Source organism: Dicentrarchus labrax, unplaced genomic scaffold (genome assembly GCF_905237075.1).
Source record: "Dicentrarchus labrax unplaced genomic scaffold, dlabrax2021, whole genome shotgun sequence".
NCBI classification, from domain to species: Eukaryota; Metazoa; Chordata; class Actinopteri; family Moronidae; genus Dicentrarchus; species Dicentrarchus labrax.
Window position 1 is genome coordinate 7915210 of NW_026136709.1, and position 13947 is coordinate 7929156.

Consider the following 13947-nt stretch of genomic DNA (forward strand, 5'->3'; position numbering starts at 1 on the left):
ACACATCATGCATATTATTTGTTTGCATTGCATCAGAGCATTTGATTGAAGTTTAAAAAAAAGTTTTGCATTTTGAATTTGTGTTTAGCACTTTTTGTGCACAAAAGAACACTTCTCATTAGTGACTACACAGTACCTGACACCAGAAATAAACTTATGGTAATAGAGATGCTCTGTGTTTTTGCTGATGAGACTGCTGATGATTGTACAGTTTTAGTCACAGTTGTTGACATTCTACTTAAGTTAATTGTTGTTAGCTCAGTCTAATTTCCTGCTTGGGGATACTTGCCAGCATTGCAGCAGTAAAGCACACAGCACTTTTGGAAACAGCCGAAACAAGTCAGGGTAAATCCTGCAAAAACATTCTTGTTTCTCGCGTCAGGTAGGATGCAGCGAATAAAGTCAATTGGAGTCTCCTTGGCAAATAGCTGCAGGAGAGAGCAGTCTTCAAAGTGCAACAAAGCTATGGAGAGGAGGCGAACAGCAGATACAGACAGACAGTGCACACATCTACACGGACACACACACACACACACACACACACACACACACACACGCACACGCACACGCAGCAGCAGCAGCTCACCTGAGTTCTGACGGTGCCAGGATCTGAAAGAAGTTTGAGAACAGGCATAGTGAATGACGGGTTAGCGGGTGCACGCAAACACTTGCACACACTCATCGGTACAAGGCAACACTCCCTCATTAGTGGAGAAGGCGGACGCTCGTGTCTGACCGTGGTTCGCTTTGTTTTGCTGGCTGCCACTACCTGACAGCCAGGATAGAGGAGGTAACGAGGCAGGGGGGGTGGGGGTGGAGGGAGGGGGAAGCAGACCTGAGGTTTTTGCTCCACCAGTTTCTTTCATTGGCTCCCTGAGGGACGGGTTACACCCCCTAGACACACACAAATACACACCTTTGCACACACACACGCTCATACTCCTGTACCTGTACAAACAGAACAATTGCATAAACACACATACACCTCTGCAGTCACACACGCTAGCTGTCAGAAAACCACAAATATATGCACTGTACCTACAGTACCTGCGCGCGCGCGCATGCACACACACACACACACACACACACACACACACACACACACACACACACACACACACACACACACAAAGACACACACACACACACTTCTCTCAGCAGGCCTGTTGTTCCTCAAGTGAACTTTGACCTGTTACGCAAACATCTGTCGAGGGAGCTGATAACAGAGACAAATGCAGGTAAACAATGGCTTATCTCTGACACACACACACACACACACACACACACACACACACATACATAACCCTATACTGTGACTGTGTGTTTGTGCAGCCCTGCTGGTGTGTTGACCAAATCTGTTCATGCAAGCATTGTTGTGGCACTCTGAGCATTAGAGTGAAGAAAGTTCAATGCTGAGGTCCAGTGGACATCAGCTGAAGGTGGTGCAACCAAGAAGGAAGTAAAATGCCTGTAACTGAGTAACTTTTTTTTGTACTTCTACTTTTAGAAGTTTCTGAAGTTTCAGACTTTTTAAAAGTACTGGTACATGGTACATTTCCCTGTACCAGCACAGAGTGAATACTGTGTGGAGTAATGAGAGTGGGAATTCAAACCGACATCCCCGTCTTCACCAGCTCTCCTGCCGCTGGTGCCGCCCAAATCTACTCAGGTACACACTGTGCCCAGGTGGACCTGGCAGTGGCGTTATTGCCTCTGCGACCTGATAGCACCGTGACAGATGCCAGGTCCAACAGGAGCTGGCAGCTTGCCACGGGGAATGCAAACACACACACACACAATTGCGACACGCAGTGTTACGGGTGCAGTGTTGAGCAGGTTGTGCTTACTTGGTTTTAAAAGAACACTGTGCAGGGTTTTAGTGCTATAAGAACACAATCATGCACTTTCAAGACCTAAAAGAAGTTCCACAAACAAAGTGTGGATTTTCACCTCTTCGCACCCTCACAAACACACACTCACGCTCACACACATGCAGAGGACATGCTAAGCTGGTATCTGAAGGCACATTTCTTTCAGAGCTGTCAAGGATCTTAGTGACAGATACACAACAGGGGCATAATAAAAAAGTCATGAGTTTTTTAAAAGTCCTCAGTAAAACTACTATTAAGCTTTGGGGAATCAGTACAATGATACACAGTGACATCGCCTTTAAGTTGCTCTGAAGTGTCAAAACCACCCATGGAAGCGGGGGAGCTTTTGAATGAATATCTGCAATACTGATCCAATACTTGGATGACCTTGGTTGGGAGAAATAAGTGCATGTGTAAAGTTCTTATATATTTAGAGCAATTCCCACAATTCCACTCGGTGCAATACTTTTCAGAATGTCACAGTGTAGTTTTTTTAAATCACAGTGCAACAAACCTCCCTTATACTCATAATTAGTCCTATGAGACACTCAACCATCAAGTTCTATGCACCACTGTGTGTCATCTGTCATTATGTTCATGCTGCTATAAAAGTGCAGTTGTGTTCATACAATTAGATTTAATGTGTCCCATGGAAACATTTTGTTCAGTGACATGTTCAAGCGCAGAACTGTTGCAGACTAGATGTGACTGATATGAGGTCGTGCAATACAGTGAGAGAGTACTCATATTTATGTGTGTAAAGCAGTGTTACCTGTTTTTCCGCAGCAGCCAAAGCGGCCCAGGCATTCTTTATGGGCACCTAAACCGCACTTGGAGCACAGGTAGCCCTGGTTGAAGATGCCCCTGCAGAGAGACAAACAGGGAAAGTCATCATGTGGATTGCTTTGTAAGTATACACACAGTAGTAACAGTACAGCAATGCAAATAAAAGCACAATTCCTGGAATGCTTCTGAGAAAGTTAGATCCAAGTTGCAGTCAAGAGTTTGCCACATTTTCTGACATTTTAGGAGAGTAAATTTCTATGGTTTGAAGGTGCTGTGCTGCACTTCAATTTGAGTGTCTCTCTGAACAGTAATATTGGTCTAGACTGAAATATCCCAACCACTATCAAATGGATTGCCATTAGAGTTTGTGCAGGCATTCATGATTCCAAGGTGGTACATTCTAATGACTTTGGTGATCCCCCGACTTTGTCTTACGACACCATGAGGTTGACATTTTTGGTTTTGAATTAAATATATCTTAACAGCTATTGGATGGATCACCAATGAATTTATTGTCCCCTCTGGATGAACTGATTTCGTTGTATTCATTCAGTGCCATCATCAAGTCAAAAATGTAATTTGTTAGAAAGCTTTGTTTGACCAAATACCGGCAACACTAATGACATGACTATCAGCCTAAGCTGTACTTTGAGGTTAGTGCTAATTAGCAAATGTTAGCATTCAACTAAGATGGGAAACACACCATACCTGCTAAACATCAGCATTTTAGTGTGTTAGCATTTAGCAAAAAGCACTGCTGTGCTTTCTTTGTTTAGGGTTACGTGAGTCTTCGAGGTTTTCAATGTTGAAGACTGAATTCAAATCTAGGTTCCACGTTCCCGACTCAGCAGCACTAAAACTCAAGCACATATTAAATGCTTCCTTCCAAAGCCAAAACAGATGTGCTAGGTAGGTATACAGAGAGCTTAATTATTCCTATTTTTAATTCTACCTTCAACAAAAAAAAAAAACTGTATCAGCTGATATAATAAATACTGAAAAGAAGATACTGACATTTTGGTGTGAATGATGTGTGCACACACAAGCATGCACGTAGAGATGGAAGCAGCAGTGTGTAGTCCTGTTCTCATTTACATAACCATCTCAAAGGCCCTAATTAAAATGACATGAAAGTAAAGACTGCTTTGCTTTGCTCTCTAGCTAATTGTCTGTTTAACCTCTTTGAGAAAATTAGCATGGAGTTAAAGTGCAGGTACACTATTATTTTATGCCCAGTTCAGAACTACAGTGTGTGTTTTTGATGAAAGTCTGAACATGTGAATTTAAACCAACAGGATACCACGCGTATGAAACCTTCCCATTTCTCCTCCATTGCCTGAGATTTTCCTTTCAAATTAAGATTTAAGAGAACATTTCTACAAGACACTTTACTGAATAATTCTATGCATGGTGTTTTCTGATTAATGACACAATGCCTCAACTAGGCCAAAGCTCTTCATAAAGCACTACCTTCTGAATGCGTTTAATTTCAATACCAATACAATACACTGGATATTAGATTGGATTAGATGTAGAAGATCTCGTGTTTTCATAACTTCCTTCTAAGACATACGCTAAGAACAGTGCGATTTGCAAATTCCTTTTTGCTTAAGGTTTAAATAAGGTCATATACCTCTTAAAATCACATAACACTTGACTCATTAGACTCATAATTCATAAAGTAATTTCATATCTCTTGTGTCTTCACAAGTTAATCAAATGTTCTTCTACAGGTACTGCAAACAGAGAGCTCTATGACAATAGTGATAATGAGACAGTCCAAAGGAACAACCATTATTTATGAATAAAACTTGAGAAATCATCAACAAAATAGCAAAATCCATAAGAAAATAATGAAACACTGCCCGTCACATGCTTCTTGAGACCTTCCCAGCATTATTCTTGTTTTTCTCATATCTTATCCTGTGAAAAATGTTGGTGAATTCAAGGCCCGGCTCTGTATATTCACAGTGCAATAACCTTGTCCCCTTTCTCCATCCATCGCCTTGAAGAAGTGCTGAAGTGTGACAGACATTTTTCTTTCCCGTCCTCAGTAGGTGAAACCACTCAGTTGTTCCCGATGTGAGAAAAACCATGAGGCGCAGTCCTCTGGGTGCCGATACCATTCAGGAAATTCAAAAGAAACTTTGTGTAACGAAGGCACATGTGCAAAGGAATAGAGGAGTAAAAGGGAAAGTGACGAATAGATTGTTAGGGTACACTGGAGAGGAATAGGAGGAGTGGAGGCCTTTCAAAGGAGTCCTGACAGTTGTTTGAAGGGAAATGGTCCACGTCTTGTCCTCAGCCTTTATGCTTGACGATAGAGTGTGTGTGTGTGTGTGTGTGTGTGTGTGTGTGTGTGTGTGTGTGTGTGTGTGTGTGTGTGTGTGTGTGTGTGTGTGTGTGTGTGTGTGTGTGTGTGTGTGCGTGCGTGCGTGCGTGCGTGCGTGCGTGTGTGCGTGTGTGTGTGTGTGAATAATAACTGGCCTCTCACCTCAGCAGCATGTGGCAGGAGTTGCAGGAGGTGATTCTTTCAAAGGTGTGCATATGAAACTCATGGAAGTTGTTGGTGGCATTCTCAGGATGAATGTTGGATCTAAACAAGACGCAGACAAACATTAGATCCATGAAAAACGTACGATATGAACTGGTGATTCTAGAGTAATCACTTAAGTATCTCTGAAATATCACTGTTATATCTGACCAAGTAAGGTAAACCTACCAACCTCCCCTCAAACCCCGGAACCAAACACCAAGAACCAAACTGTTGGTTGTTGTCCTATTTTGCGTGTCATTTCTGCAAATTTTAGTTCAGTTTGATCCATTGATCAGTCATGTGACTTTTAGATCACTGTAGATACTAAATATACACATGAACATTATCCTTCCCGTATATAAAAGGACCATAAATACAAAACATATAATATTATAACCATCTTTTCAGTATATTCTTTTACTCACTGACTGAAAAAGAATGATTGTATTTGCTAAAGAATATTCTGAAAAACTGTCGTAATATTATACACTTATATTTATGGCGATCTACATTTCTCATCAAAAATTAAGTAGTTTGGTGAAATGAATAAAGCTTTGTGTAGTGGAGAAGATTTGTGTCACGTGTTTTAATTTTGATGGGCTCGCTAAACCATGATGTGGGAAAATCAGATCTGTGTCAGCTAAATCGCAAGTGTTGGACTGCCTTTGAATGCACCACTGAGTTTTCAATGTAGTCTCTGTTCATGTCTCTGCATTACTACATGATGATAATGTGACTTGTGATACTAAATAAAAAAGCATTACACAATGGTCTCAATATCTGGGTTTTACAATAAAGAATATTAACAACCAGCATTTAAAGCTCCTTTTAGCACATATAGGTGAACATTGACAATATTGTACTACTAATATGTACTGTTCTGTAACTACTGTAAGTGCCCCTGAACACAACTCTAAAAAATAATGGAAGAGTTGTAAGTTGTGCAAGAAGTTACAAATGGGCCCAAATCAATAAATGAAAACGCGTTTGTGCTTGTTGTCCATTTTGTTACAGTTTACCAGCAGCTTTGGTCTTTGATGAAACCGTCAATTTCATAGCGAAATAAAAGTTTTCACTTATAATTGCAGCCAGCAAACTCTCTTCTATGGCAACAGTAACATTTCACTGATACAGTTCTTTGAAGTGGGAAGGAGAGAATTGCAAGTAGACAGACAAGGTCTGCTTGAAGTGAAGTGAACACAGAAGTGTTCTTGGCCCCTTGGGATATGGATGCACGTGCGTGTGTGTGTGTGTGTGTGTGTGTGTGTGTGTGTGTGTGTGTGTGTGTGTGTGTGTGAGAGAGAGAGAGAGAGAGAGAGAAAGAGCTCAAGTTTGCCTGTAGCACAAAGGCCTGTTTATTTCAAGTTTAAGAGGTCTTCCTTTGTTTTTCACTCTTTTGGCAGCTTGACATGATGACACTCTTGCATAAGCTTTTTATTTAATATGCACAGGTGCTACTTTTGAAACTCAAATAATTAGTCAAACTGAAGCGCTACAGCATGTTCTCTGGAATATAGGACAAACAGCACTGAGATGGAAGAAACTGTCAAAGAAGAGAACATCTGTGGTATCCTCTCCTCTGTACTGGGGTCAACCAATATATCCGCTTTTTACTGAAGACTGATATTAACTAGAAATTGCATACCACTGACAAGAAAGAGGGTCCACTTTTACCATAAAAATAATCACACTGAAAGATACAGAATACATTCCTATGGCATGTTTATAAGAAAAAATAACCTTAATAAAACCCCCTGAGCTCACTCTTTCTTTCAGCTTGACTTTGAGAGTATGACTGGCCTCTTCCAGTTCCACATCTCATGTGTACTGACGCTTTTAAAGCTGTCCGATGCAACTTTGTTCGGTCCAAACTTGCGCTGAGAGGTAGACGCTTGAATTTTAAGGAATTTTAAACTCAGAAATAGAGTATGACTTAATTTACAGTCTTCTTCTGTCTTTCAAGGAGCGTTCGCTCCCTGCTGTCTAAGCAACAGTTTGTCTTTAATTTCTCACTTTCTGTTTGTGGATCAGTGTGTCTACCTACCCATTGTGGCTGCTGAATTTTAGTCAAGTAGGAAACAGTGTGTGGTTCAGAAATAAAGGCAGCACGTGAGAAAACAACTGTTCACAGATCGGCTATTGAGCGTCGCTCTGGGAACGTGATTGTCTGGCAACGGCTCTCTATTCTCGTAGCTCATTAATTCAACCCCAAAAGCCCCTGTTTTCACACATCAAACCGCCACATCCTCTTCTTCACTTCTTGTTAAGGCCTGTTGCTTTCCTTTGGAGCTTGAAAATGTTATTTCACAGATTTTTCTTTTTCTTTTCATTATTCCCTTTTTTTCCTCAGTTTGTTATTTCTACATTTTCATTGCATTTCATTTGCACCTGCTTGAGAGTGCCACTGATCTTAACTCATTTCTTGAGGCGGATAATGATAACTTAATCCAATAACAGGTGTCTCAGCTCAAACTTAAGTCGACAAGGGAGGACTGGGAGGATTCTGATTTGTCATAAGACCAAGAATGATCATCAGAAGGGGTTGTGCATGAGATAGTGTAAAGGATCTACTATGCCTGTTTTATTGTCATGACTTGTGCGCAGATTGGAACACATCTAAGTTTGCTGATATTGTCTATTTACTGTCTACCCCGTCAGATACAATGGACAGATGTGTTTTTTCTGATCACATATATAAGAATACTCTATTGACACATCTCGAACAGATTCAGTGATATTAGTTATTGTTATTCTTGGTGTGGAGTTTGCTGTTCCATGATGGTTTCTTTGGCTTTACACTGAAAACATTTAATTTTGTGCAATAAAAAAAGGGGGAGGTATTGGCATTAAAGGGTTAAACGGTTAGTCAGTTCATTGTTTTTGGCTCTTCAAGTGAAATACTACAGTTCCATTTGTCACTCTTGGCACCAGTTTGTCACTGTAGATGAATTTGGATCCAGCTCAGGATGTAGACTGGTTGATGTAGTTTAACTGCATAGACCTGGTGCTGGCATTACATTTAACCAATTGTGTTCTCTGAGTATAAAGTGTTAAATATTTATAAAATACTATAAAATACAACTATTTTGACAAAGCTACTCATTTATGAGCTTAAGAAACCATGATGCCCTTTAAGTGCATTTTCAGTCAGCTTTTGGTTTCATGTCTCGTGTCCCTCGTAAATCATCAAGTAGCCTAACTTGAATAACAGGATGGGCAATGTGTGTGCTTTGATCCTGCGATGAAATGCAGCTGAGACAAGGAGACACACGCTCTCATCACACTGTCACACATGAACGCACTCACACACACACAAACACCATACACATACAGACAAAACACACTCACATGGCCATGCCAAACTGCTCCAGCCACTTCTTTTTCAGCTCTTTGGTCTTGAAGAAGAATTCAAAGCCGCTCTGGCCCTGGTTATGAGTGAGGTAGAATCCGTAGGACCACTGCAACGGGAGAGAAAAAACACACACATTTAAGACAGAAAATAAAATGACAGCAAATAAATAAATGGAGGGTTTGTGTGAGAGACAAATGGAGCAGGAGGGGGGGCAGGAGCTGAAGGAGACAGGATGCAGGGAGACAGATGGAGACAAAGAAATGCAAAATGAAAGAGGGAAGCCTCGGGGAGAGCAAACACAAAGGCTGAAAGGGTTGGAGGGTGGCACAACTGACAGACAGAGACAAAACAGAAAGGAAGAACATGAAGGAGAAGAGGAAACGAGTGTGAGGTAGCTGTGCCACATAACTGCTGGGCATCAGACAGCATGCACAGACCCAAGTAGTGAGTGGGCCTGTAATCATCTACCATTACCCACTTCAAAGGCTAAATATTTGTCTATTAGCCTCTGTGTCAACACATGCCTCTGTTTTTTGGATAGCATCACTAAACAGATGCTTGTGAGATGCACTTTTTGTGGCTCCTAGTTGTGGTTTTGAACTTATAGCACTCAGCTCTGAAGGCTAGAAACATGCCAAGCTCACAGTGCTGTCAGGGAAGCACATCATTTCTATTGAAAGCAAAGAGAAAAGGAAAGCAGCGCTCTACAGAGGCATTCCCAGTGGACACCAAGACTTCCGCTCAGCAAAGATATCTCAAGCTACCAATTTGTAAAGAGAAGGAGAAGGTGTTTGTCTGTCTTTCTGTCAGTTTTGGTCTTTTTCTCTCTTTTTTTTTTTGGCTTATCTTTGGCATTTAAAAGGATCGCAGATTTAGACGGATAAGGTAAAGTATTTCTTTGTTGATTTTCCTAAAATAGGATTCTTCATGTCTCCTACCATGTAGGTCAATGCACCTGAGTGAAACCCTTATTTCAGAACCATTATTGACATTAAACCTGCAACAGCTGGGTTTTATGGTCACTTGGAGGCAGCAGAAACAAGCTGTCCAACACAATTCTGACATATCACCTTTTAAGTAGATATGGCTCCTTAACTTGTTTGCATACAGCTGCCTGTCTACACATCCAGCAGACATAGAACAGCATTAGCATTAATTTGAAGTTTTGTTTCTGCCCACCTGGCAAGTGTGATAATAATGTAATTGTAATATAATGTTATATTCACACTCCTTTTAGCTCTGTTTTGGTCTCTAACAACTCCTTAGGGAGATATCTGGCTCTTTAGCTTTTAAATGCTCTGTAGTTTTACTAGATAGTCTAACATTGTCTGTCTGCGGTTTGGTGCTGGGCCCATAATGTACATAGGGTGGCCATTTCCTTCACACCAAAAAGGAGGACACTTTGCATACACAGGGACACGCAAGCAGATATTTGTTTGGTATGATCTGGTTTTAAATTTTAATGTTTTTCCACCAGATTACATAAAGGTGCATACACATACCACATAGCTAATAATAAATATACAAGATACAGCTCATGACAACGTGCCCTTCCAATTCAGATTACATAGGTCTAATAAACATCATACAGAAACTGTTCTTAATGTTTTTATCTGGATAGATGAAGGGTAAGAAAAAAGGCACCTTCTGTTTCATATGTATAGGCTTTGCCTTTATAAGCATTTTCAGAATTTCAGTCCAACAACCAACGTTAGCTCACATTAGTTCTCTGTCGCTGAGAGCCTGATTGACTGGTGGTAACAACTATGGTGATCAAGTGGGAATCAACACATGGTTCATTTGAATATTAAAATTAGCCATGTGTTGATCACAACACAAAAATGTAACCAATGAAATTACTTATTTTGACACACATTTTTAGCCAATAAGTATTAAACTAACAAGGTAATGTGTCAAAAGGCGGACCTTTTTAGTTATTTTCTCAAAAGGAGGACAAATGAGTGTCCAGCTTAAGGCTGCGCCTGCAGCCGGACGGGGCATTTAAAAGCCGGACTGTCCGGCCTAAAGCCAGACGAATGGCCACCCTAAGTGTACAGTGAGCATTTTTTTTTGCTGGAAACAACTGCTACTTATACAATGTGAAGTATAGTGGCAGGCTGGAAAACAAAACAATGACCTGAAAGATGCTAAAATGTTTCATGTAGTGAATGGAACTTGGTACGTCACTACATGTGACACCTAAACAATTAGAAATATTGATTATAGCAGATTTAACAGTTGAAGTGCATGTGAAGCTTTCATTTTGTCACTTCTTGCATTAAATCATCAGCTTTAGCATGAAAATGGCTTAATTCCAATGGTTGCACAAATGTTTCCTACTACTGTGTATATCACTTTAGAAATGATTAGACTTTAAGGTTATCTGACTCTACCTCCAGATGTCACATGCAAATGTGATTATTTTGCTTCTATGATGAAGGTTCTTATTGTTGCTTCCCTCAGACAGCCACTGTCATTGTCGGCATTTACATAACAAATTTGTCATCAAACAAACTGCATCATATCCATCATTTTAGAGGTGAATGACACTGAGGTAGCTGAAACTTTCATAAAAAACAACAACTATATAAGCCCATATGGGTCTAAGCATACTAATGTCTGCTACTTACAACATCATTACTGCCCAAATCATTGTTTCCTGGCTCGCCTTAGATATCATTCCTCATTATGATTGGCAATATTTTTCACCATTTGGCACTTAGTATTCACTGTGTGTACGTATTTGTGTGTGTGTGTGTGTGTGTGTGTGTGTGTGTGTGTGTGTGTGTGTGTGTGTGTGTGTGTGTGTGTGTGTGTGTGTGTGTGTGTGTGTGTGTGTGTGTGTGTGTGTATGCTGTCAGGCCCAAAGCGAGGTTTAATGATAACACCATCTGGGAGGAGGCAGACTGTTCTAGACTGACACTGTTTAAGTATTACGCTGGTAAATGAACAAGACAGTGTAAAACATGTGCTGGAACAAGCATACACCAAATTATTTAAGACTCTTTTCAGTTGATTATTTTGTTGTCTGTGTTACGAGCTAGAAAATCTTTCACATGCAGTTCACTTTAGCAGCACACTAGGGGACTCAGAGCACAAAAGGCAGCAGCGGGGTGTGGAGATTGGTACAGGTGTTTATAAAATACTGTCAAAAAGCGAGTTAACTTGATTTTTACTCAATTTTATGAACCTGCGTTTATCTGATAAATTGTTATTGCTGCTCATTATGTTGAAGTAGTGCTGTTAATTGGTTTGTCAGGAGTCCAACATGGTTTCTGAGTGTTGCTGACTCAGTCATAAAGAGGCAATAATGGACTCAACAGTGCAAGACTTCCCTCCATTATAGCTGATTGGTGGTTATATGAGATGCTTGCTTTGTTCTTTTTACTTTACAGAATGTTAAGAAGTACATTCTGCTATTATTTTTGCACTGTATATTACAGCAACAGAGAAAACGTGAAAGTAGAAGCAGAATATGCTCACTATATTGTTGTACCCCTATTAGGAAGAACATGGCATACAGCCCCGGGTGAAATTAAATGTCATCAAAAGCTGTTTTACAGTAGCTATTATAAAATCACTGTAAATCACAGCTTAAAGTGGGTTATTGCTTTTTGAAAATGGTGATAACACACCATAAAATTAAAAGCTAAATGCTCAAGACATTTTTTCTCTTTCAGACTGAGAATTGAATCAGTGTGGATTCAAAATGACGCCACCAATCAGACCCGAGGAAATGAAGCTTCCTTATTAAGTAAAAACAATAAAGTTAGACGTGTGAGTCACACTTTTCTCTGAGCTGTGACATATCTGGACTAAGAAGTGTAGAAATAAACTAATTGGCTTCCGGAATTACTTGGGAATTTTTTCATTGGATTAAAATTCAAAGCCCTTGTTTTCATGGTTGAATGGTCTCATTTTAGTGGGCAGCACAATAAAGAAGAAAAACATGCTTCAATATTTTATTTGCAAATATGACCAATAAATGTGGTGTGCAAGCCTGGCAGAAAATAAGCTACCTGCTACATTTCGTTCTGACTGATTTAATTGAGGCTAATTCTTTCTGCATGTCTGATGCAAAACATCATCACTGTGGCCTCGCCAAAAGTGGAAGTGGGTTACCGAAAGAGAAATGTTCACAAAGAGAGAGTGTTGCTGCCAAAAAACAGAAAAGAAAAAAATCTGAAATGACTGAAAGACGTGCCAATATATTTTCCAAGGTGATGGCCAGATCTGAAACTTGAAAAACGTGTATCTGCCAAAGTACATGCCAAGTAGGAAGAATTCACTTGGGAGACCTACTCATGTGCAGTCTGTGGGGATCAAACCTGGCCATGTTGTACAATACAATGCATTTTCCAAAATCACAACAGTTCCACCACCCAAAGTTGTGTATTTTGTTCTTTTTCTGATTGAATACTGTAGTGTAATTTATTTCTCTGATGTCATACATCTGTAAAATTCAGTGATACAGCTGTGAAAATCTGTTCAGACTATCCCAGATGTGTGATTCCTGTCTGTTTTTTACAGCTCATTGTGTACAGGCAGGTGTATTCCAAACACTGTTGCCAGTCACTCAGACATTTCTTACAGTGGACATTTACACAGGTGTGACTAATAACATTAATTAATAGTGGCTTCAGACACAGCTCAATATAACGCAGTCATGTCTATGAAGATGCTTAGTTACCCAGAAGACAGAGCCATCATTAATGCTGCCCGTTGCCCTGGTGCTTTAAAGTCAAAATGTCTGCTGTAAAAAAAAAAGTCTGTTGACAGCCTCATGGTGATTGCTGTCGCCACTAAAATCATTTTTCTCCAAATATCTATTCTTGTCAAGAAGGAAAAAAAAGACCAGAGTCAGCATAGGATGCTACAGTGCAATAAAACAACAGGGCTGAGTCTCAATAGAAACCATATCCTTGTGTGTGTGTGCAGACCTTTCGGTTCTCCTTGTCCGACGTGGGGTTGTTGGTGATCTTGAAGAGGTGCAGGTCGATCACCTCTTTCATCTCGTAGTTGTCCCCTCGACGCTTACATACGATCACCGCAGCATCAAACAGAAAGATGTGCCTGTGGTTCAAAGAGCAAATCAACCTTGATGAACAAGTTGATATTTTCCTGTTCATCTGTCCACTGTATTCTCTTTAACTTCAAGCTGAAATATGCATTATTCCTGAAATAATAAAAGTAATACATATGATTTATTATATATTATCAGCCCTCTGTGTGGTCATAACTAAATAACCTTCTTACCTGAAACTTAAGTTTAAACAAAGTTTGGGACCTGTGTTTGAGCATATTCTGTGTGTGTCTGCCTCTCCAGTCGCTGTGATAGCTTTACAGATATGGATGGCCTCAAACTGAAACTATAACTCCCTGTTGTTTTAAGGCAGTAGACA

At 40.2% G+C, this 13947-nt stretch overlaps 1 protein-coding gene across 3 annotated transcripts in view; it reads right to left on the reverse strand.

Moving 5' to 3' along the window:
• The window catches only part of LOC127369607 (guanine nucleotide exchange factor VAV3), a 94793-nt gene that overhangs the window by 25913 nt on the left and 54933 nt on the right, over positions 1 to 13947 (reverse strand). For all 3 annotated transcript variants that reach the window (XM_051411134.1, XM_051411136.1, XM_051411135.1), the window contains exons 14-18: positions 13486 to 13618; positions 8542 to 8651; positions 5152 to 5253; positions 2644 to 2735; positions 587 to 609 (exon numbers count right to left, since the gene is read on the reverse strand). In XM_051411134.1, the coding sequence (XP_051267094.1) occupies positions 587 to 609; positions 2644 to 2735; positions 5152 to 5253; positions 8542 to 8651; positions 13486 to 13618 (460 nt within the window). The remainder of the gene's footprint in view (positions 1 to 586; positions 610 to 2643; positions 2736 to 5151; positions 5254 to 8541; positions 8652 to 13485; positions 13619 to 13947) is intronic.